This window comes from Eulemur rufifrons, chromosome 5, assembly GCF_041146395.1.
Source record: "Eulemur rufifrons isolate Redbay chromosome 5, OSU_ERuf_1, whole genome shotgun sequence".
Taxonomy (NCBI): Eukaryota; Metazoa; Chordata; class Mammalia; order Primates; family Lemuridae; genus Eulemur; species Eulemur rufifrons.
The window spans coordinates 20273934-20297326 of NC_090987.1; the positions used below are offsets into that span (position 1 = coordinate 20273934).

Sequence of the window (23393 nt, forward strand, 5' to 3'; positions counted from 1 at the left end):
AGTCTTTTCTCAAATGTCAAGTCTTTTCTCAAACTTCATATTGAGGTCATCTTACTTAAAATTGTAACACACCTGTCATAGATTGTCAGTAGTCCCCCAAATTCATTATCCTCTTCTTTACTATTTTAATATTAAGAGTTCAGCTGGGCAATGGCTATCCTGGTAGAGATGGTATTTCTCAGGCTTCCTTGTAGCTAGGTGTGGGTGTACCAGAAGAAGTGATACATGCAACTTTTACATTATTTAAAAAGAAATGGCCAGGAATGGTGGCTCACACCTGTAATTCCAGCACTTTGGGAGGCCGAGGTGGGAGGATAGCATAAGGCCAGGATGTCGTGACCAACCCAGGCAATATGTCTTGTCTCTACAAAAAATAAAACAAAATTAGCCTAGCATGGTGGCATGCACTTATAGTCATAGCTACTCAGTAGACTGAGGCAGGAGGATCACTTGAACCCAGGAGTTTGAGGCTACAGTGAGCTATGATAGTGCCACTGCACTCAAACCTGGACAACAGAGTGAGACCCTGTCTCAAAAAAAAAAAAAAAAAAAAAAAAAAAAAAAGACCAAAAACACTTGCCTTGGAGTGCATTTTTCTCACTTTTCTGTGTTGGGGAATTATGATAACTGGAGCAAACTTTGATGCCCAGGCAAAGGGTAATAGAATTTCCCTCCCAGCATGGGCCTTTGGGTGATGTTACTAAGTAGAACCTGCTTGAGCTGCATTGTTATAGGTTACCAGGGCTTGAACCCTTGGACTCCAGCTTTTGTCCCCCAGACCCTCAACCCTGTCAAAAGCCCTACTCAGATTTCTAGCTGCCTCTTATGGGTCAGTAAACATGGCCTGGGCCACAGCAATTATAGATGTCAGGCTGAGCTCTAGATTTTCCTAGTGCCTTAAATCTTGGCCTTATAATCCTTCAATATTTTGTGAGCTCTTTAATGCTTTTAGGAAATGCCCTTTCTGCCGCCCCTCTGCCCCCTAGTGGTTTTTGCTGGCATCATCAGGAAAGTTCTTAAGAATTTCCTATCCATTACTGCTGAAAATGGAAGTAACCCCAACCCCTGTATTTTCTTTAAATATTTTATCGTTCTATAAGTTAATATTTAAGCCATGATTTATTATATTTTTCATTTATTTTCTAATATCAGTTGAATTTTTTAATTCAACATGTTTATTGTCTTATATGATTTAGACTACAGAGTATAAAAAGCATCATAATAATGGTGTTTAAAGTATATAGACAATAGGAACACCAGTAACCTGCCTGGTGGGTCAGGGCAGGTTTTCTGGAAGAGGTGAAGCTAGTCCACAGTCTTGAATGATGACTGTGTGTTAGCCAAGTGGTTTGGGTGCAGAAGGGGAAGTTGGAGCCATCGCATAGTCTTGGGAGATGTGAGGGAATGTAGTAACTAGGAAGCAGCAATTGATGAATAATTGCATTATACTCATGTGTATCTTTAAAATGCATTTCTTAAATGGCTATTTCACAGATTTTTCTGTTTATATCATTTTTTTCCCCAGATGGGCAGAACTCAAATTTGGGTTTCTTATTTTGAAGCTGACTTTTTAAAAATGTCAGTCATCTTCAATACCATTTATGATACAAAATTTCGTCATAAGAGAGGATGATCCAAGGGTTAGCACTTTTTCTGTTCTCCCACTTGTGATTCTGTTTGGCCCAATTCATTTTGGAGCAGAGCAACCCTCTGTTCTGAACACACTCTTTCCCCAAGGTTATTAAATATAGTATTTAATAGGCATGGTTTTTACTTTAAACAAACTAAAACAATTTGTTTCTGGATCTGGAACATAGAGTAAGCTGTTAAATTGTAAACAACTGCAGCTGATTATTGGTTATTGATGCAATGACTGAATACATTTGCAAATGTATTGGAGGTAGTCATCTACCTACCTACCTAGGTAGGCTTTAACTGTGGCAGGGTATTTTGTTACTTCAGGATTTGAATTTAAACTCTGAACCACTGGAAAGCTTAGCCAATTGACTAGAGTATGGGTTCCTGACAGGCACGGGCTATATGAATGAATGATTATAACACACAGTCTTTTTCAGTTACGAGCACTGAAATCATCATTGATGAATCATAACATGACATGAAACATCAGGTTTGTCTTTTATTCAGTTCATGAATAGGAACAAATACAAGAATTGCTTTTTATGTAGTTAATATTTCAACAGTAATTATAGAAATTTCAGGAGAGAGAACTGTTCTATAATACTTTAAAAGTTGGATTTCTGAGTAGAACAGATTTATTCGTTATGCAACAAGGTCAATTGCATGGGCCTCTTCTTGTGTTTTTGTATACTTTGTTTTTTAAATATATCTCTATCACTAATAATTCCTTACAATATCTGGTAGAATTTAAGCTTGTCCAGTTCTGGAACCAAGTCATCTTTAATTTGCTTAATGAGCCTTCACTGAAGCAGGGTTTAAGTACTTTTCTATGAACTTTTCATGAATATTTCAGTTTTATAAAAATATTTTGATATTCTTTGGGAGCTGTTGCTCTCTTTGCTGTCTTGTTGAGGTTTCTACTTTTCTGGTCTTTAACATGTTACTGTTTTGCATTATAATTCTGTTTAAACTTTTGCAATGACAGAAAATTCCTGGATGACATTTATTCCTGTTTGTGCTTTTTGCTCAGTTGAAACTTTTCCTTTTTATTTGATATAAGATTTGTTTCTAAAAGGGATTAATGATCTGGGGAGGACAGGGTAGTCCGTCATAATAGGAATATGCTTAATAAAACAGGAATAATTTATTTACTGTTTATATTTTGCTGAACATGCAAAGTTGGCCTTGGGAAAGTGGACTCTGCAGACACAAGATCTGTAGGGTGTACCATTGTTCAGATTATAAAGTGGTTATTAGTACCAAAAGGCATTGTTTTCTTCCCTACACTGTGAGGTCTCTTCAGTTGTACAATCTTTGAGTATTCCTTTCTGTATTGTTACTAAACAGAGATGAACATAGAGGTCTAGAGTGGATCTTCAAAGCAGAACACTGCTGGCAACTGTTTCCATTATACATTTGTATAATAGAAAAATAGACTTGTCATTTAATAGGCGATGGGAAATGGAAAATGGGGAATTAATGGTTACCTGACCCAAATAAAAGAGCTAATGACTGGGAAAGTTTTGTTTTTTTGCTTGATTTGATTTTTATGTTATTTTTCAATAACCTGAAAATGTTGAATATTTAGATTTGAGTTTTTTCATATGCAGTTTATTTAGAAAAGAATAATATCTTAATATTGCAAAGTGATCATTATCCTGTTTTCTTCCCATTTCTCCAGAGATATTACATATGAAATATCAGTAGAAGCGATATCAACAATGGTGGTTTTCCTTTCCTGCCAACTCTTCCACAAGGAAGTTTTGCGACAGAGCATCAGCCACAAATATTTGATGCAAGGTCCATGGTATGTTTCTATTTTAAATATGTCTAGTTTTTTAATTGTGTCAGCCTGTATTTCTAGTCTTGTCCCCTTATCCGAGCATTGATGTTTCCTCTGGTTGTTCTGTTGTTACGTCAAATCTGATGCATGAGGAATCAAATCCTGTGTTCCTGTCCAATGTGCCCATCCCCGCTGTCCCTCCTGTTCCCCAGCTTCATTACCTACCTTCTCTAGTGGTTGCATTGCAGAATTGAAACACTAAATCCTCTATCTTTTTCTTCCTTCTCCTTTGTTCTCTATGTGTCTAAGCAGTCAAGTCATAGTTGTTTACTCAAATTATTTTTGTGTCTTCCCCTTCTCACCAGTCACTTTAAAACTGCTGTACGTAATCTATGCCCCATGACCACGTGTTTGGACTACTCCAGCAGCCTCTTCACTGATGTTCCTACTTTCACTGAGTCTACAAATACTGTGTGCTGACCATGTGCCATGCATGTGTTAGCCTGTGGGGCTATGCTCCTGAGCAGAATTTTACAATCTCCTAGGGGGCAGGGATAGGAATAAAAAAATATTAAATAATACACATGCACACACCCTACCTTGTATTGACATAATCTTCACAAAACTTTAAATGTAAAGGAAATCCAAATAAAGTACCTTGGCTTAAAGTTCTTAGGTACTGGGGAGCTTTGTCATCTCCACATCCCTCTTGCTACCCTGGTATCATACTTGTGGCACATGTGTTCTTTGAACATATTTGAAAAATCACTGATAAGAGGGAAAAGGCCTGGGCTTTGGAACTGGAAGGTTTGCATCTGAACCCTCTCTGACAGTGACACTCAGAATGACTGTGGTTTGAAGGAGTGCTTGGCATTGTGGGGCTGTATGCACCTTGCTGTGAACTTTGTTCCTTACAATGCTGGAAGTGTTGAAAATGCCTTTTTTATAGACATAGAAAATGTTAGTGTTCTTATTTTCTAAGTAAGGTTTTTATAGTATCACTATGATGCCAAATATTTAAACCATAATATATTCTTTACTGATTTTTGTCATTCACCTTGGAAGCTATATCCAAAAAGCTCAATAGTACATTCAAGAGTCGTAAAAAGTTTACTCTAGATTGCAGGAATTGGTTTGTCACCAGTTGAGTAATTAAATAAATCGAATAATTTCATACTGAAAAAGTGTAGTCTTTTATTATTTTTTAGTTCTTGCATTTCCTACTGATTTTGTATTACTACCTTCCTTCAGGTGCCACGTAATGTAGTATGCACAAAATTTGTAATATCTCACCATGTTATAGAGAATACAAATAAAGTAACTGAAACTTAAGAGTTTGATTTGACCAACGTCTTATGGCGTGGTAAGAGGCAAAGTCAGAATAAGCCTCAAAATTGATCTTAAAGCCCATGGTCTTTGCCATTATGTGACAATGCTAGATTTCTTTGAATTGTGCTATCAAATCTTTTATATTAATAAATATTATTAATGGCAGAATTATTTATGTGTCATTATGCAGAATTAGATGACCCCCGTATCTAATGTGAGGTTTTGTTTTTTTTTCTTTTTGTGTAGTCTTCCATACACCAGCAAACTTGTGAAAACCTTACTATATAACTTTATCAGACAAGAAAAGCCGCCTCCTCCGGGAGCCCACGTTTTTTCTCAGCAGTCGGATGGGGGAGGACTGCTTTATGGACTTGCATCAGGAGTCGCAAGTAAGTCTTACCAGAGTTTTTTCAGTTCCTTGGTGTACATAAATCTTGTCTAATTAGGCCTAGTAAATTCTGTTCACTAGGCTGCTACCATTAATAGCTATATTGAATCTGCGCAGCTGGCTAAATGTGAAAATGAAAAGTAATTAAAATACTAATCTTTCCATTCTGTGCAGTGATTTATGTAAAATATATGCAATAATGAATAGATTATTTACCTACAAAACACTGTTTTTCAGGAAGAATGTTTACACATAAATATGCGTGTCACACGAGTTCTGGCTATACAGTAAAATTAAAATTAAGCCTTGAGAAACTTTTTTCTGTCTGTGTTATAAGAGGAAATATTTTTATTTTAGGTTATTTTAGGCTATTTTTTAGTTAGGATTTTATATCACTAAGTGTAATTTTCCTACTGTACTCAGTGCTTTTTTCAGTGACAAATTAGCACATTTTGAAGAGTTTTGTAAGAGACTCTGAAGTGGCACAAACTTGAGTTTTCCGATTGGGTGCAGATTTCATAACTGAAGAAAGCCCTTCCCTACCCTACAATAAGTCCTCATTTCTGGTTCACAGTGTTCAGACCTAATGACAGTAGAAGTGCAGGAGCACCTCCGGTTCTCCCTGTTGTTAGCGTGGAGGGCCTTGGGCACTTGAGGTTGTAAAAATGGAACTTTTGCTTTATTCTGAAGAAGACACGAAAACTAGAGTGACAGTTCGGCATTTGTGAGGTCTGCGTGGGTGCTCCTTCCTCTTACCCTCCTCTTCATCACATAGTGCAGGGTTCAGGTGGAGCTGATTCCACAGCTGAATCGTGGGGGTGGCATGCCCTCCCCACCAGGCTGGGACATCAGCTTGCGATGAAATGGCAGCACTGTGGGATAACTTATTAGGTAGTGAGTCTTGGGAACTTCTTTGGATTCAAAGACCTCTTAAAAAAAAATAGTAGATTTGTTCTGTTGATTTAAGGAATTGATCAGGAAACCACTGTCTTAAATTTGTCTTCCTTTGACTCCTTTTAGTATTATGAATGGAATCACATTTGTGATCTCTCACTCGTTTCGTCCTGAGCAGCCTACCTAGAATGCCATAGCTGCGTAGGTTCCTTTGAGTTATTTCTGTCCGGTGCTCTCATTATTTTGGATGAAGAATGACTTTTTGTGTCCCATGGGAAGGCTTAATTAATCTGTTAGTGTTTTCTTTTTTTGATTATTAAACTGGTATAAGTATTTAAAGCTGAGTATTTTCCAATACTCCGGTATGGTTAGAAGTCTTTTGGGGAGAGACAGTTTAAGTTCCTAATTGCTTTCTTCAAAACCATGGCAATCCTTGGCAGTTTTTGTTTTTTTAAAGAAAACATAGATTTGTACATAGTTCTTGATTTTTCTTTCAGTTATGTGTCATATCAAAAGGAAGCCCAGTATTGAATGTGGTGTCATTAGTGTTTTAGATGCCAAAAATTTGAATTTAAATTTTAGACCTGTTCCTAACTAGATAGCAGCACTTTATAAGGAATTCCTTTAATTTTTCCTAGCTTTTAGTTTCCTTGTCTATCTAATAATGATAAGGTTGATTGGGGTGGCTGATTTCTGAGATTATTTCCACATAACTTTCTATGATGTTTTTTCTTACCATTTTTAAAATGTAATATTCAGTGAAGCATATTAAAATAGATTTATGGTTTTTAGTGTAGTATAGTCACAGGATATTTTACATAGCTTTCTTCCTAAATCTTCATAAAACTATTCATGTCAAAGTAAATCAAAATGGAGTAATTATGGATTCCTTATTTCACAGTATGTGACTCAAAGGATTATAAAAAACAACAATAGGACCCTCATAAAAAGCACAGCTATGTACCGTGGGCAAAATGAAATGTAAAAATGATCATAGTCATGTAATTTTAAATTAAACTACATTCCAGGAAAGTCAATCAAGCTGCCAAAATTTGAGTTTAGTTGTGTGATCACTTCTGATGATCTTTTGGTTGGTAGTTAAGAAATTTTCTTACTTTAGTATTGGCTTGAGAAAAATATGACTTGGAAGTTCCTCATTGAAAAAATTTACATTCCAAAGCCAAATGTAAATTATAAACTCTTTTGGATTATATTCATTTTTATTGGGATTGAATTTTTCCTGGATATAGCAAGCATTTCCTTTTATAGCAGTATGTACTTTGTATGTTTTGCTTAAATTATTTCCTTTGAAACAGAGTGCTTTATTTAAAAAAGTTCACAGTTTTGGACAGTTAAGTTTTGTTGGCACTGGTAGAAGAGAAGAATCCTTGCAGTAGAACTGGAGTCCAGATGACTAGTGAGCCACATGCCTGGACACTCCTAAGAGTCAGGCAAGGCCTTCTCCAATTTCTTCTCACTTTCACAGATGTATTTTTGGTTATTCTACTGTTTGTTTCCCAGACTCTAGGAAAGATTCTATTACTTTGTTGCATCCTGACACTCTCCCTTTTCATGCCTTTCACTTGGATTGTTTCATAACCTCGAGTCCTACTTCCTCCTCTCTCTGACTCTTGATTTTCTGCCTATGCGTCCATTAAGGTCTTTATTGAGTGCTGCCTTCTCCGTAAAGACTTCCTTTGCCCCGCTAGGGAGCTTTTGCTGCGACACTTAACACTCCGCTTTGTGTTGTAGTTACTTACGTACTCACATCATTCTCCCCACGTTGGCTTTATGTACAACACAATGAAAGCTAATGTATATGTAACACGAGCTTAGAGAGCAAATTTTTCAGCATCTCACTTTATTTTCATAGCAGGCTCATCTATCTGAAATAGATGGTTTTACTCTTAATAAGATGGATGAAGAGATGTTCCTAGTTATTGCATTATTTTGTCTTAAGATTACATAGGAAAGAGATGATGTTGGCTTGTATTTGAGCTCAGTTCCTTGACTCCTGAACTTTTGCTGATTTGCCTTTTGTGGTCATGATCATTTGAGTCTCGAGTGTTGTAAGCTGCTTCTTGACTTGCATGGGTGTCCACTGCGGTGTCCAGGAGAACACCCTACATCTGTGGACTATCAGTAAATACTTGTGTACAATTAAATACCAAAAGCGAATACTTGTCTACACTCGAGATAGAGGTGAACTCAGTTATAACAATAGCTCTGTCACTTACTGAATGTCTTCTGTTTGCCAGGCACTGTAGTTGCCACTTTACACACATGATTTCATCCACTCCTTATTTTTCTTCTCTGATGTTTTATTATGGAAAACTCCAAAGATGGACAGAGTAGAGAGAGTGGAAGAATGAACCCACATCTACCCACAACCCATCTTCCAGAATGATCAACATTCTTTTTTTCCCCATTTATCTCCATTCTTCTACTTTCTACAAAGCTTTTCATTTTGAAATAAGTGCACACATATAGAAAAGTTCTAAAAATAAAAAGATTATGAAAAACTCCATATACCTTTATCCAAATTTATTTTTAACATTTTATCCCATGTTTTGTCATTTATATTTTCTCCCTCTCTCTCATTTTACACACACATACGCACATATGATTTTTTTTTTTTTTTTGTAGCCACTTGAGGGTAAGTTACCTACATCATATCCCTTTACTCCTAAATACTTCAATGTATATTTCCTAAAAGGGGATTTCTCTTACATAATCACAGTGCAGTTAACCAACTTCAGTAAATTTAACATTCAATTACCCTTAAAACAAATGAGGTAGGAATTTGTTTCTACCTCAGTGAAAATAAGGAAATGGAGATTTTCTTCTGTGTTTTAAAATTTGCTTATTAAGTATAGCATCATATGTGCTTCACTTAAGTTGTATTTTTTCAATTAGGTTTTTTTTGTAACTACTCTATCAGACGCTCCATAATGGAGCACATGCCTTTATTATTGGCATTGCAGTACACAATGAGTGTTTGGATGGTGTTCAATTAGAATGTAATAAATAATTGGAGGAACTATTAATACCTTTTAATTACCACTAGTAAGTTTTTAAAATGATAGTAATGAAAATTGACTTGTATAGATTTTGTTCTTTTTTTAAAAAAAAACCCTTTTCAAGTATGTCAAGTATGATTTATTTCTTCCACTGGAATGAATTATATATTAATACATTATTTTGTAAGATCTATAATACATCCAACCTATATTCATAATTTTGCAGTATTTTGCAGAAAAATTGTTTCCTTTATAGTTTTTTAGTTTAGATATTCCTCTAATATGCTGACAAAATGGAAAAAGTCAATTGATGTTTCCCATTACTATTTAGAAAAGAGTGCCACCATTTTAATTAATGTGGTATTTTTAATGAATTTTTAAATGAACTTTTTAGTGAATCATAGAATTCCAGAACCACCTGACATACTTTTAAAAAATATATGTGCATAGTAGTTAGACCTTGAAATTCCTAATTCATTAGATATGAGGTAGGACTCAGCAATACACCTTTTCAGTAAGCATTCTAGATGATTCTGACACAGCTGGTCCATTTCAGAACCGCTAATGTGGTACAGCTCTCTTTCCAGTGCTTCAGTCTGTTCTGCTGTGAGCCTTCCATGGCACATGGTTGAGCCAATACTACTAGCTACTGAGGAAATATATTGTTTTGAGGCAGCTCTAATGGGTTTAACTGACGCCCTTCTCATGCATGATCTTGGTTTCTGTTCTTACTGCCCTCTGTTACTGATGAGGTCCCATTTATCAGGATCAGTCTTTAGTCTGACAGTGAGTACAGTACTCTAGCATGGAATAAATAGATTTAGCCATAGATCATCATTAAACAAATATTTTAGGGCCTTCTGCTTTTATTTAGGGTTGTATCCTTGATACCATATTGAGAGAGGAGTGACACATTCTAATTCCTATGTGGAGAGCAGAGTGTTTCTGTAGATGTCACATGTGAAATAACAATAAAAATGAATATACTTAGGGATTTTGTGACTGTTCTATATAGAATAGATTTCATTTCCTGGAAACCTGGTAAGGATTTGCTGTGGGGCAGTAGCCTGGGTTTTCTAGGCAGGAGACTTTAGAGTTAGTGAAGATTCCTATAGTTCCTCTGACTTTTAGGACTTACCCACAAGAATCTTTACAAAACTGGAGGTAGTAGTTCCCCTGGTGGAAGGAGGTACTGGGAAGCCTCTTGTGAATTCATTCCCCAGCCCCCATATCTCCACTCTGGATTATACCCTAGGGACCTCCCGGCTGCCTTTTCCTGTCTCCCTTGTGGATAAGGGTAGATTTTAGAGCTTGAAAATAAGAATTAGAAGATTTGGGGTGTAGTAACAGCTCAGCATGACTTTAGACAAGTTCTTCAACTTTTAAAATCTCATTACCTAATTTACAAAGCTGATAAATATAAGACCCTTTGTATGGGGTTATTGTGAGGAATAAGTGTGAGATATTGTATACAAAATCACTTCTAAAACATCTGTCCTTATGTAAATAACTACTTTTGCTTTCTGTACTGAAGCTCTGCTGGTGCTTGTTAGTCAAAATCAAAATAATTTGAAAGAAAAGAAATTTAATTAGAATAATGGCTAGTGATCAGAAAATCCTGGACAAATTTATGTAAGACAATTTAAAAATTTAAGAACTTCATATCATTGAGTTCTGCTCAAACTTTGAAATTTATATTAAAAATTGTGAAAAACTGACTAAATTGCATATAGCTGCCATGTTTTTGCTTTTTCTCCAACTGGCTTTTCATTTTATGTGGTGCAAAATTTGGCCAATGACAGTTAAAAAGGAAAATTTGATTGTTAAGTAGATATTTCCCGCAAGAAATTTCTCCTTCTTAAATGAACTTGCCTTGACAACAATCACTATGGTACCATTTCTTACTACTTTATCTGAAAGGCTATTATATTTGTTTTTTGACAGTTTGTTTATAAAATTAGCTAATTAAAGATTTTAATAAAGAAAAGATTTGATGCTGACCCAACCTGAATTATAATATTTCAAATGTTTCAAATTAATCAAAGATATCAGTAGTATTGGTAGTCTTTGGTATAGTCAGTAAGGCAATTAATAGTTAATTCTTACTTTACTCTGCAAGCATATCATCCCACCCTGTTAAAGATGTTCGATAAAGCAAATGACCAAAAACCTTTACCACCATGATTTTTTATGTGATGAAGAAGGATGTAAGGTGGTAAGGTACTGTCTTAGCTTGGGCCGCTGTAACAAAATGTCATAGACTGGGCAGCTTGAACAACAGATATTTATTTATATCACAGTTCTGAAGACTGGGAAGTCCAAGATCTAGGTGCCAGAAGATTTGGTTCTTGATGTGGACTCTCTTTTTGGCTTGCAGATGACCACCACCTTGCTGTGTCCTCACATGGCAGAGAAGGGAAGCTCTGGTGTATTTTCCTTTTCTTATAAGGGCACTAATTCCATCGTGGGGACTCCACCCTCATGACCTCATCTAATCCTAATTAACTCCAAGGCCCCATCTCCTAATACTGTCATGTTGAGGGTTAAAGCTTCAACATAAGAATTTTTGGGACGACACAGAAATTTAGTCCATACTAGATATTAGGTTATGTTGGAAAGTCCCTCACTGGAATTCTCCATTTGAGAGGCCACTAGTCTCTTTTGTATGTTGATAGCTAAGGCACCTTCCAGCTCCAGCCATTATTTTAAATCACAACCCTGCCTAATGGTGATGGTGAGGCTTTTGTCCACAGTAGGTCACTCACTACTCACTATAACCTCACTAGTTTGTTTTGTTTTTTTAAAAAAGGCCAAAATGTGTAAGGAGCCCCTCAAAACACAATTCTGTGGTTGAAACAGATTATTTCCTTTTCTGGTACTGGCGGCTCCCACTTCTGTTGACCTTTGTAAGGTCTGGCTCTGCATTATGATAACTTGGTGTTGTGGAAGAGGAACGAGTATGAGACTCTACATATTGGTATTACTAGACATAGGATTGAACTCCAGACCTTTCATTTACTGGGTGTTCTTCAGCTATTTACTTAACCTCCAGATAACTTAAATTTCTCATGGTAAAATAAGGATAATACTTCCTTTTGTTGGGCTGCTGAGATCAAATGAACAAATGCAAAGGAAAGAGACTGGCACCCTGTTTGTACACAAATGGTCACTATTAGTAACAGATATTATTATATAATAATATTTAGAATATTTTATTTTAAAAATACTGAAAAAAATGACTTTATCATTTAGCAGTTTACTCAGAGTTTTAGTATAAGTAAATTATGAAAATATCAGATATTTAGTGTATATATAGTGTATATATTGTAAATTATTGTGTATAATAATGTACATATAACAGTGTATGTAATTTATATATATGTAATAGAGACTTCAGATAGTTATGAAAAGATTTGATATTGTGAGGAGAAATAAGTTATTTGGTTTATTTGGTTTTTCGTTTGATTCTATTCTTCTTTGACCTTGTCTTTTAATATATTTTTCTCTAATGTCTTAAAAAAAGGGGTGAAGCAAGGAAGGGTTGACTTTGAAATTTCTTCTGTGTTTTAAGTTATAAGACATAACTGTAATGTAATTATAACTGAGTATTTAATATTTTAAAGAGCCAAGACTAATTAAATGTGTTCTGCCAAACTGCGCTTTCCATCACAAGTACTGAGGTTTTACACAATAACCTCTGATATATGGTTTTTCCATTTGAATGAGCCATCAAAAATGTTTTTTTCCCTTTGCTTGCAGTGGTGGGTGTCCAAGCCAAATTATGAAGCCAAAGTAGTGATTATTTGTTTAGGCAAATGCTATGATTGAGAAATTAATAAAGTAGAATGTGCAGATTAAAACCCATATTTCTCCCAGTTGCTGTTATTGAGAAAGTTATTGAATTCATTATGATTGGTATGGTATGCAGTAGTTATAATTTATTTTACATGATGGTTATTTTTTTCTTCAGTTTTGGCATTTTCTGGGGTGACTCATTGAGAGAGAAAAACTATAGTAAGAGAAAAAGTATGTGGCACTCAGAAACAGGCATAGTTATGAAAATAACTGATTTCTAATTAAAACACTTTGAACTTTCAGAAAAAGAAAGTGCTTTATAAACAAAGATTACATTCTCATTTCATTTTTATTTGGAATGATTTGGTAGGTTTTATATACCAAGGGAAAGAATGACTTTTTTTCTTCCCCTTTTTCAGGATTGAACTCATTTTGTGACTTAAAAATATACTTAATTTCAGCTCACTGTTTCTTTGGGGTGGTTCCTTGCAGGGATGTATTGAGGATTTAGAATAGTATCTATAATGCAAAAGGACAGTATTTAGTTGCAGAATAGTAATATAAGTTATTTTGCTTTTAATTGCTCCTTGACAAAAGTATTGTTTCAGATGTTACCTTTTTAAAAAGGTGTTTATTAAATGATATTCATTGGAAGTAATACAGTTTTGACTTATCTTTTGTTCTTGCAATTTGCTGACAACCACTTGTAAACCAGTTTTCAGAATTGGCTTTAAAAGTCAATATGCCACCCCTCTGCTCTCATCTCCTTCTTAACAGATTTGAAGGGAAGATTGATGGCCTCTTTCATGCCACAGATAGTTAGGGAATGAATTCATTTGTACCTACCAGGAAGAATACAGAATAAGATAATCAATTTCAGATGAAATCCTGGAATAAGTTTCTAAGGCTTTCTACAAGTACTGTTTATTTAGACTAATGATTTAATCTGTTTTTGAGACTCTGTAATGTTAATTATTGTGGAATTTAAAAATAATATTAAAATTATAATATGGAATTCTAATTTTTTGAGAATATAAATCTTTGAAAAATGAAGTGGTTAAAATTGATTTGCTTTAAAACTGTTAAATCCTATTCTAATCAAGTGAGTGTAACTTTTATTAAACAGCTGTTTTAATTTACATTAATTTCAGCATGGATGTTTGGAGTAAATTTCAAGGTTACTTGCTGACAGAATTTGTGAATGGTAGGAAAAACCCTCATGAACTATAGCTGGTGTAGCTTTGAGACCACCTTTTACATGAATAAGTCATTTTTTAGAAGTCCAGTGTTAAGAGTTATTCAAAACTTTCCCTTTAAAATAGAATCCGCTATATTTCTGCAACTTACTTTGAAATGCATCAATAAAATAAGCTACACTGATAAATGAAAACAGGGATGTATCTATGGATAGAGATGTTATTACAAATATAGCAATACTATTCCGTGTTTTTGTGCAGGGGAATTTAAGTTTATGGAGCTTAAAATTGTATGTTAAATGGTTTAAGAAATAAACAGTCTTAATCAACATGATGATAACATATAAAAAGAGTTAGCCAAACAGAAGAGAGAGTGAAGGGCTCTAATGGTTTTGGGATTCTTTGCATTCCCACCAGAGATACAGAGGCTAATTCCAGGTTATAAATACCTGAATTCACCCTGCTGGTTCTGTGTGCAGCTGGATGTTGTTGCTTATTAGACTGGAGATGTAATTTTACTCTTATTTTACATGAAGTGAAAATGGATTAGATCTGTTTCAAATATGAAAACAGGTACAATTACAAAACTGGGGATAAATGTTACAGTTAAATTACAGAAGAAGGCATTAGTGCACCAGTAGGAAATCTCACTCACTTTGCTAAGAATTTACTTGGGGACAGCCACTTTGGTAAAACTTGGACATTGGGCTTGTTTGGTAAAACAGGACATTATTTGGTAAAACTGAATATGCACATATTCTCTAATCCAGCAGCTCAATTCTTAGGTGTACTCCTGGAGGAATTTGGGTGTGTGTACCAGGAAACATTACAGAAACATTTGTAGCAGCATTGTTTGTGATAGTCTGCAACTGGAAGCCTGTCAGATGACCATGGACAGTGGAATGGATAAAGAGTATTATACTCATCATACGCTGCATACTATAGCTACTCAACGGAAAATTTTAAACTACAGATATGCTATATATTTAGTTATGTACTGCATAGATCTGTAATTTACACATTAAAAAGTTTTTTTAAAATGTCCACTCCCCATCCCCCTCAGGCTTTCAAATTTTGTCTCCTTATGGCGGATGTTGCCACCTTTGAGACAGAATTCATAGTGTAAGCAAAAATCTGCAACCCTGTACTTAGGTTGAGCCAATTTCCTTCAACTATACTTTTTACTGCTGTATTGCATTTTTGATTCATATTCTTTCTTTTGGGCTTGGACATAACTCTCATAGTTGTTTAAATGATACTGAATTTGAATCTGCATTTTTTATGCCCTTGTCTTGCTCTACAGTAACAACACTAACATGATGCTAATGACAGTACAGTTTTTAAAATCCTGTCGTCTTTATGTACCATTATCTTCTATTTTCTAGGCTGTTAACATTTCTTTATAAATGTAAGTTTAATGGTATATCATATGAATCCTCCCAAATTTATTTTGTCCTTCAACTTACGGTTAGCTATTTTGATGGTTGTCAATATTTTGCCATTCCAGGTAATACTTTGGTGACCATCATTCTGAGTTACATTGCAATAGAACCTACTGGCTCCACTGCCATGAGAGCCTTACCACCTGAGCAGGAAGCCATTGGAAACATGGTTTCATCTGCCAGAGATCCCAGAAACAAAAAGAAAAATGTTTTCTCCATTCTTTTCCCCTTCTGGTCTCCTGCCAGTGTCTCCCATTGTCAGGGCCTAACCTGAAGCCACCAAGCAAAGACGTTTGGGAAGTATAGTTTGTAGGTTTCTAGCTCCCTATGATACAAATCATAGATGGGAGGGGTTTAAAATGAAAGCAACAGATATTAAATGGCTAGTATCATGATCCTTAGTTTAGACATATTACATAATTTTCTTGAAGTCACACAGCTAGTAGATGGATGGTAGGACTGGACTTTAAAATCATGTGTGGCTTCAAAGCCAATGATGTTTTCATGATATCATCTCTCTCTCTTTCCATACTATATACTGTATGTGTGTAAGATATATATGAGTGTATGAGTGTCTCTATAAAATTTTAAAACATTGCATAAATAGCATTAGAAATTACGAAAATTAAAAAGTCAGGTTAGCTATAATTCTACCACTATTAAAAAACAACTGTGTTTATTCGTTCTCATTCTTTTTCAGTTTTTGTCTATTTATATAAATGTATTGTAGCAAATTAAATATTTTAGTAGTTTAAAATGTTAAGTAATATCAAGTATTATCTTCTCATTAAGATATATTGAGGGTACATTATGTAAATAAAATAGCTTATTATGGTATATTTGAAAAGTTTGGGTTCTAATTAAGAAAGTGAAGTTTAAATTTAAGCCCTCACTTATTAATTTTAGTTGCTGACTTGGTCACTTCAGGAAAGCAGGCAAATTCTTGCTGTAAAGCAGCTGAAGTTATTTTCCTTCTTTTGGCCCCATGATTAATAGCACATGCTTTGAGGCATCCTGTTGCTCGTATTCAACAGGATGTTATGGTCCTTCTGACAGTTCTCATAATGTTAATAAAGCTCACTGGTTTATCTGGGCACAGTTGTTTCCCCTGAGTAAGTTAAAGAAAGGACATGAAGGAAGGGTATGGAAGGTGAACTATCTGTTCCACCATCTCAAATGGAAGGGCATATTTTTGGGACACTGCAAAGGTTTGAGACATTTCAATGTGGTGCGGCAATGACTGCTAGTTGCTCCCTGCCCCATTTTAGCTGACTTACATGGGCACCAAGAATAGACTGTATTTCTCAGTCTTCTTTGCAACCAGGTATGGCCCATGTTTTGGCCTGTGGAATGTAAGCAGAAGTGGTATGGGCAAACTTGCAGGTGGATTTTTAAAAGGGAGTACAGGTACTCATCTCTTTCCTGCTGACTTGAATGAAAATATGACAGCTGGAGCTGGTTTATTCTTGTGTTGGATCACGAGCAACCTTAGGAATGGAGACAATACACAGTGAAGCAACAAGAGAAAAAGAGCCTGGCTTTTGACCATCATGAAGCAACGTGGGAACTCTGCTGCGTCTATCTCTGAACTTCTGTTGAAGCCATCCCCTGATTTATACGCTTGGGTGATGATAACATATAGTAGATGAAGACAAGGCTGTAGTATAATAAACTAGCTTTATAGGATAAGTTATTTGTAGACGTTATCATTGGAATCTTATAGCAAGCAGAAGAGAGTGGGATGAGAGAGAGCCCTGTGCTTCTGCCTCTCTGGGTACCAGTTTTTCTTCGCAGTCTCTCTATGTTTGTCATACTCTTCACAAAATAAAACATTTAAAGAGCAAAAGAAACAACAAAAACATAGTGAATTACATGAAGAATCTTTTTTTGTTGTTAAACAGACCTTGAATTCTGAGAATCAGGGTGATTCACACATTGTTGAGAAAGCCATTAGAGCCTGTTACAGTGCTCTTTAAGCTTAGCCTTAAGGGCTGAGGCACATGAGAGCATAACCTTAGGATCTAGGAGTTTGTCAGAAGTCACTTAGCACATGCTTGGGTTTCATATTTTATCCTATAAATTAATGCACATTTTAAGTTACAACATGTGTGCAGTAAAGTAAAAATTTTGATTGGTACAACTTGATGCAGATATAAGTGAGAGATTGAATAAGGCGAGAACAAGGCGAGAACATAGAATTAGCTGTTGGATCTGGAAAAATGGAAGTTGTTGGTTACTTTGTCATGAATCATTTAGTTGGGGTGGTGTTTAGGAAGCTAATTAGGGTGCGTTGAGGGGAGAATGGGAGTCAGTATAGATAGAAAAATAAAGCAGCAAATGGAAGGGGACATGGATTCTAGGGAGGAATCCTTTGTCTGGAAAAATGTGCCTTTACATTAATTCAGAGCTCATGTGGCCTTTGGTTAAGTTCTGTAGCTGTCAACATAAAGGTCTTAGATATTTTAGGTTTATTTCTGAATAAAAATAAATCGAATATTTTATTGGACTGGTTAATACTATAATTGGCATTAAATATATTTTCTCATTTATTGTTCATGTATAAGGCTTTTGATTTGTTGTTATTGTTGATCTTATAGACAAAGAACTGTATCAGAACCTATTAGTTCTAATCCTGTGTCAGTAATGAAATAATCAGTTTATGTATTTACTTATTTTGATGTTCGAGAGCACCACTGTCTAACAGAAATGTAATACAAGTCATACATATAATTGTAATTTAAATTTCCTAGTAGTTATATTAAAAAAGTAAAAAGAAACAGATGAAAATAATTTCAATGATATACTTTACATAGGATATCCAAAGTATTATCATTTCAACATGTAATTAGAATAAAATATTGGTGAGATATATTACATTTTTTTGGTATTAAGGTTCAAAATTCAGTGTATATTTTATACTTGCAATTTGGACTACAGTAGTCACATTGCAAATGCTTAATATACCATAGTGACTAATAGCTACTATATTGAACAGTGCAGTTCTGAGTAGACCAAGCTATTGCTTGTAAATAATGAAAAGTTTTTCCTAATTTTTTCTTGTCGTTTTTCTTGCCTTAATGTTTTTGTTGGAGCACCAGTAGTACAGTGCTGATGTTGATGATATTAATGGAAATACTTACAATGTTTGACCACTGTGGATTTTCTGGATGATGGACTTTAGAAACTAAAGAAGTTTCCTTCCTGTTCTAGTTCGTAATATTTTTTCTTTAAGTTAGAAATAGGTTTTAAGGTTTATTTTAAAAAATGGTGTCTGTTGAGGTGACCATATTTTTTTCCATTTTTTTAAAATGAAGATAAAAAATTAGTACTTTTAAAATGGTGAACAGTTCTTATATTTTACATACGAAGTCTCTTGATCATGATTTTTATTTTTTAGGAGACAGGGTCTTGCTCTGTCGCCCAGGCTAGAGTACAGTAGCACGATCATAGCTTACCTTTGAGCCTTGAACTCCTGGGTTCAGGCGATTCTCCCACCTCAGCCTCCTGAGTAGCCAGGACTACAGGTGTGCATCACCCATACCTGGCTAATTTTTCTTATTTTTTGTAAGGATGGGGTCTTGCTGTGTTGCCCAGACTGGTCTCCAACTCCTGGCCTCAAGTAATCCTCCTGCCTCAGCCTCCCAAAGTACTGAAATTACAGGTGTGAGCCATTGTGCCTAGCCCCATTTATTCTTTTAACAAATTTATCTACTAGATTTCATTTGCTTTTGTTTGATCTAGGGCACCTAAAAATAAAAACCCCTATTTATTTCTCTATTTTGTTTTAAATGCAGCCAGTCCTTGTCCAGTTTTTATATCCAGGAGGATTTTTCTGGCCTTGTCAAATGTGTTGTATAGATAGAATTCTTGTTCTGTACTTTGGAACTGCTTATGATAATGTATTAAACAGAATATTGTAGAGAAATACATTCATCATATTGGTGGTAGCACATCCTCACTGTGTGTTTTCTTCTCCAGCTGGGCTCTGGACTGTCTTCACGCTGGGCGGCGTGGGCAGCAAAGCAGCCACCCGGCCAGAGCTCTCCTCCCCGCTGGCCAACCAGAGTCTCCTGCTTCTGCTGGTGCTGGCCAACCTAACAGACGCTCCTGACGCTCCAAACCCCTACAGGCAGGCCATCATGTCTTTTAAGAACACACAAGGTTTGTGGCATTTTTCCTCTAATGTTCTTTTTAATGAGAGTATTGTTTACTCCATATTGTTTATTGTCTTACAGTTTTGAAGATGAGTGTCCATTTGTATATTTTCATATTGGTTAAAAATGAGAAAAACTTACATGTGTTCTCACAATATCCTCAGGAAGGTCAAGTAAATCTCAGAAGAGGGCTATGGTCCTTAATATCAATTTAAATAAACATTTCTTTCAGAGGTAGCCAAACCCGCATGTGCTTTATGTGGATTGGTTTGTCCTCCCTTTTAGGGATAGAAATTATCCTGGAAAACCCCTAATGATAGGATGTTTTAAATTTTAATTTAAAGTCTATAATCTAGTTAGAGATTTATAGAACTAAAAATTAAGATATAAATCAGCAAACGTTTTTCTGTGAAGGGGTGGTGGCTTTGTGGCAACATATGGTCTCTACCCTGCCTTTGTAGCTCGAAAGCAGCCATAGATAATTCATAAATGAGTGAGCATGGTTGTGCTTCAGTAAATCTTTGTTTCAGAAACGGGGTGGGCTGCCTGTGAGCTGTGTTTTGGTAATACCTAAAGTGGAACATGAGCAGATAGTCCATAAGAAATAGTAATCTCTTGTCAAAAGGTTACACTTTTAAAAGCCACATTACTATAGTCCTGTGTTGCTTAACGATGGAGCTGTGCTCTGTGGAATGCATTGTTAGGTGATTTTGTCATGTGAACATCATAGCGTGTACTTAACGTAAACCTAGATGGTGTAGCCTACTACACACCTATAGCCTACTACACACGGTATAGCCTATGTATTGCTCCTAGGCTATGAACCTCTACAGTGTGTTATTGTAATGAGTACTGCAGGCAGTTGTAACACAATGGTAAGTATTTGTGTATCTAAAACATGTATCTAAATGTAGAAAAGGTATGGTAAAAACATGGTATTATAATCTTATGGGTCTACCATTTATACTTGTTCCGTCATTGAGTGAAACATTATATATGGTGCATGACTGTAGTTAGGTTTTCTAGATGTTTCTAACAGTAATATAGTTAAGATGGGCGAGAAGTGCAGTTTTTGGTTAGTAACGTTGTAAAGGCTTCTGATGTCCTGTGCCATGTTCCTTCCAGATCTGTTCTAATACACATTTCATATAGACAGGCTGAGTGTTGGTTGTGCCATTGCCAATTCTGGTATTATCATTTACAGGGTCTCTTAGTCCATTTGTGCTGCTGTAACAAAATTAACCTTGAGACTGGTTAATTTATAAAGAACAGAAATTTATTTCTCACAGTTCTGGAGGCTGAGAAGTCAGTCCAAGGTCAAGGTGCCAGCAGGTTTGGTGTCTGGTGAGGGCTCAGTCTCCGCTTCCAAGGTAGCGCCTCCTAGCGGTGTCCTCCTGTGGTGGAAGGGACTGAAGGGCAAAAAAGGCTGAATGCTGTGTGAAGCCTCATTTATAAAGGCCTTAATCCTCACGGGGGAGGAGACTCGTGACCTAATTACCTCCTAAAGACCCAACATCTTAGTATTAATATTATTGCATTGGAGATTAAGTTTCAACATGAATTTTGGAGGGGACACAAACATTCAAGCCATAGCACACGGCAATAGGGAGTCAATAACAATTTGATGGGTTAAAAAATGAAAACTCGTGTATCTGGTAGTAATTTTCTATTCCCATCATGCTCTTTAAAGCATTAAAATATCAGCGCTTTGTGTTGTCATGTTCCAGTGTTTTATTTGATTAGATTTTGACTTTCTTTATGTCACTTGAACTTATCTTTATCTCCTTTGTTACTTCCTAACCTTGCTTGCTTCAATTCCTATGCAAATCCACTTAACAGTTGGAAAGAGGCTATGTCAGTTTTGGAATATCAAGAATTTTCCCAGTATGGGCTGTGATTTTTTGCTTTTCGTTATTCCAGTGATTATTCTCTTCAAAAAAAGTTTCTTAGCAGTTGTAGTCAATTAGGTTTAAGTTTTCCTTTAAACAAAAAAAGTTATAAAAGTTTCCTGGTAGTTGTCTTAGGCTTGGTATGTTCTGTTCATTATAGAAGTTAATGTTGAGCACAGATGGTCCCTGATTTACAATGGCTTGACTTACAGTTTTTTGACTTCATGATGGGGTGAAAGCAATATACACCCGGTACTATATTCAGTAAATTACATGAGATGTTGTTATAAAATAGGCTTTGTGCAGGGGAACTGTACATGTTCTGAGCACATTTAAGGTAGGCTAGGCTAAGCTATGATATTTGGTAGATTAGATGTATTAGATGCATTTTCAACTTAAGATATTTTCAATTTATGGGGGGTTTATCAGAATGTAACTCCATTTTAAATTGAGGGGCACTTGTACTGATTTTGATATTATTTTAAAACTAGCTAAATTACATGTTATTGTTCTGGCCATTTTCTTAATAAATGGATTAATAACATTGGTGAGTACTTCAGCCATGATTTATTGATTTGGAAGAAATTAATTTCAAGGCTGTTTTTTCTTTTTGACTCTATTTTACAAGTGGACTTTCTGCCTTATATAGAAACTATATCCTTTGTCTCTAGATGTCTCTAGGACTGATGGTCATTTAGCTCTCAGTGTCCTGGTTAAATTGCAGCTATTAGAGGGCTGTTTGCCTGGCCCATAGATCTGTTTATTGAAGTTCATTTTCTTATGTCAGCTATATTAATTGGAAAATAGTATCAAAGTCACATTATGTGGCTTAGTTTAGTTCTTTTTAAAATAAAGTTTAAACTATAAATTGAAATTTTGAATCTGAAATATAGTGATTTTTACATAAAATTAACGGGAATTGAGTGGTACACATTATTTTAACAATATTTATTATTTATACAAAACACTGTCCAGAAAATACTGATGTACTATTTTTCTGTATTCCAGATAGCAGTCCTTTTCCGTCATCAATTCCACACGCCTTCCAGATCAACTTTAATAGTTTGTACACAGCTCTGTGTGAACAGCAGACCTCTGATCAAGCAACTCTCCTCTTGTATACATTGCTCCATCAGAACAGTAATATTAGAACATACATGTTGGCTCGCACAGATATGGAAAATCTTGTAAGTATCTTATGAAACATTCCATGCTTTTTGTATTTGACAATATTTTGAAGGCTGTTTTCTTTTCCCAGAAGGGTCAGTGTGTTTGCCTGCTTACCACAATGGTGATGGTCAGGAGATTGATAGGGACATGTAATCAGATACAGGCAAAGGGTATGAGTTTCTTTGGTGAATGAGACAGCTCCTGTTGAGATGGCCTTACAGCACAGAACCCAGCAGAGTCCCTACTGGCTTGACAAAGCTTCCCTGTCCTTGAGGTTTTTAACAGCCACCCATTGCCCGTAGTTCAGTCTGATTAAGTCCTGTAAGAAGCACCCTCTACAATTCTCAAGGAGATTTTTATATCCTCTTGTTCCCATCTAGTTGCTGAGTGCCTGCCCATTAGGTTCATGTAATAAGTCACACTTGCAGCATATTCTTGATGAGAATGGCTGAAAGGAAGGGCAGTTTTTCAAGTGAGCTACCCAAGTGCCCCATCCTTTCTGACAGGCTTAGACTTTAGAGGTATCTGCACTCAGTTCCTGGAGTGTTATAGTTATTTTAAGTTACCTTTGCCAGACATCACTTAAATGTGAGTGAAATTAGTTCCCAAAGTTTTGCTCCTAGACAAAAGCTTCTATAAGCAAATACTGATTTGCTTTAGAACTAATGTGTAAACATGAGTGTTTATTTAAGGGG

The 23393-nt window shown here is 35.6% G+C and overlaps 1 protein-coding gene across 2 annotated transcripts in view; it reads left to right on the forward strand.

The window, feature by feature from the left end:
• Positions 1-23393, forward strand: part of DYM (dymeclin) — a 281123-nt gene that overhangs the window by 77939 nt on the left and 179791 nt on the right. For both annotated transcript variants that reach the window (XM_069468007.1, XM_069468008.1), the window contains exons 7-10: positions 3320-3445; positions 4997-5139; positions 19464-19646; positions 22537-22715. In XM_069468007.1, coding sequence (XP_069324108.1) covers positions 3320-3445; positions 4997-5139; positions 19464-19646; positions 22537-22715 — 631 coding nt within the window. The remainder of the gene's footprint in view (positions 1-3319; positions 3446-4996; positions 5140-19463; positions 19647-22536; positions 22716-23393) is intronic.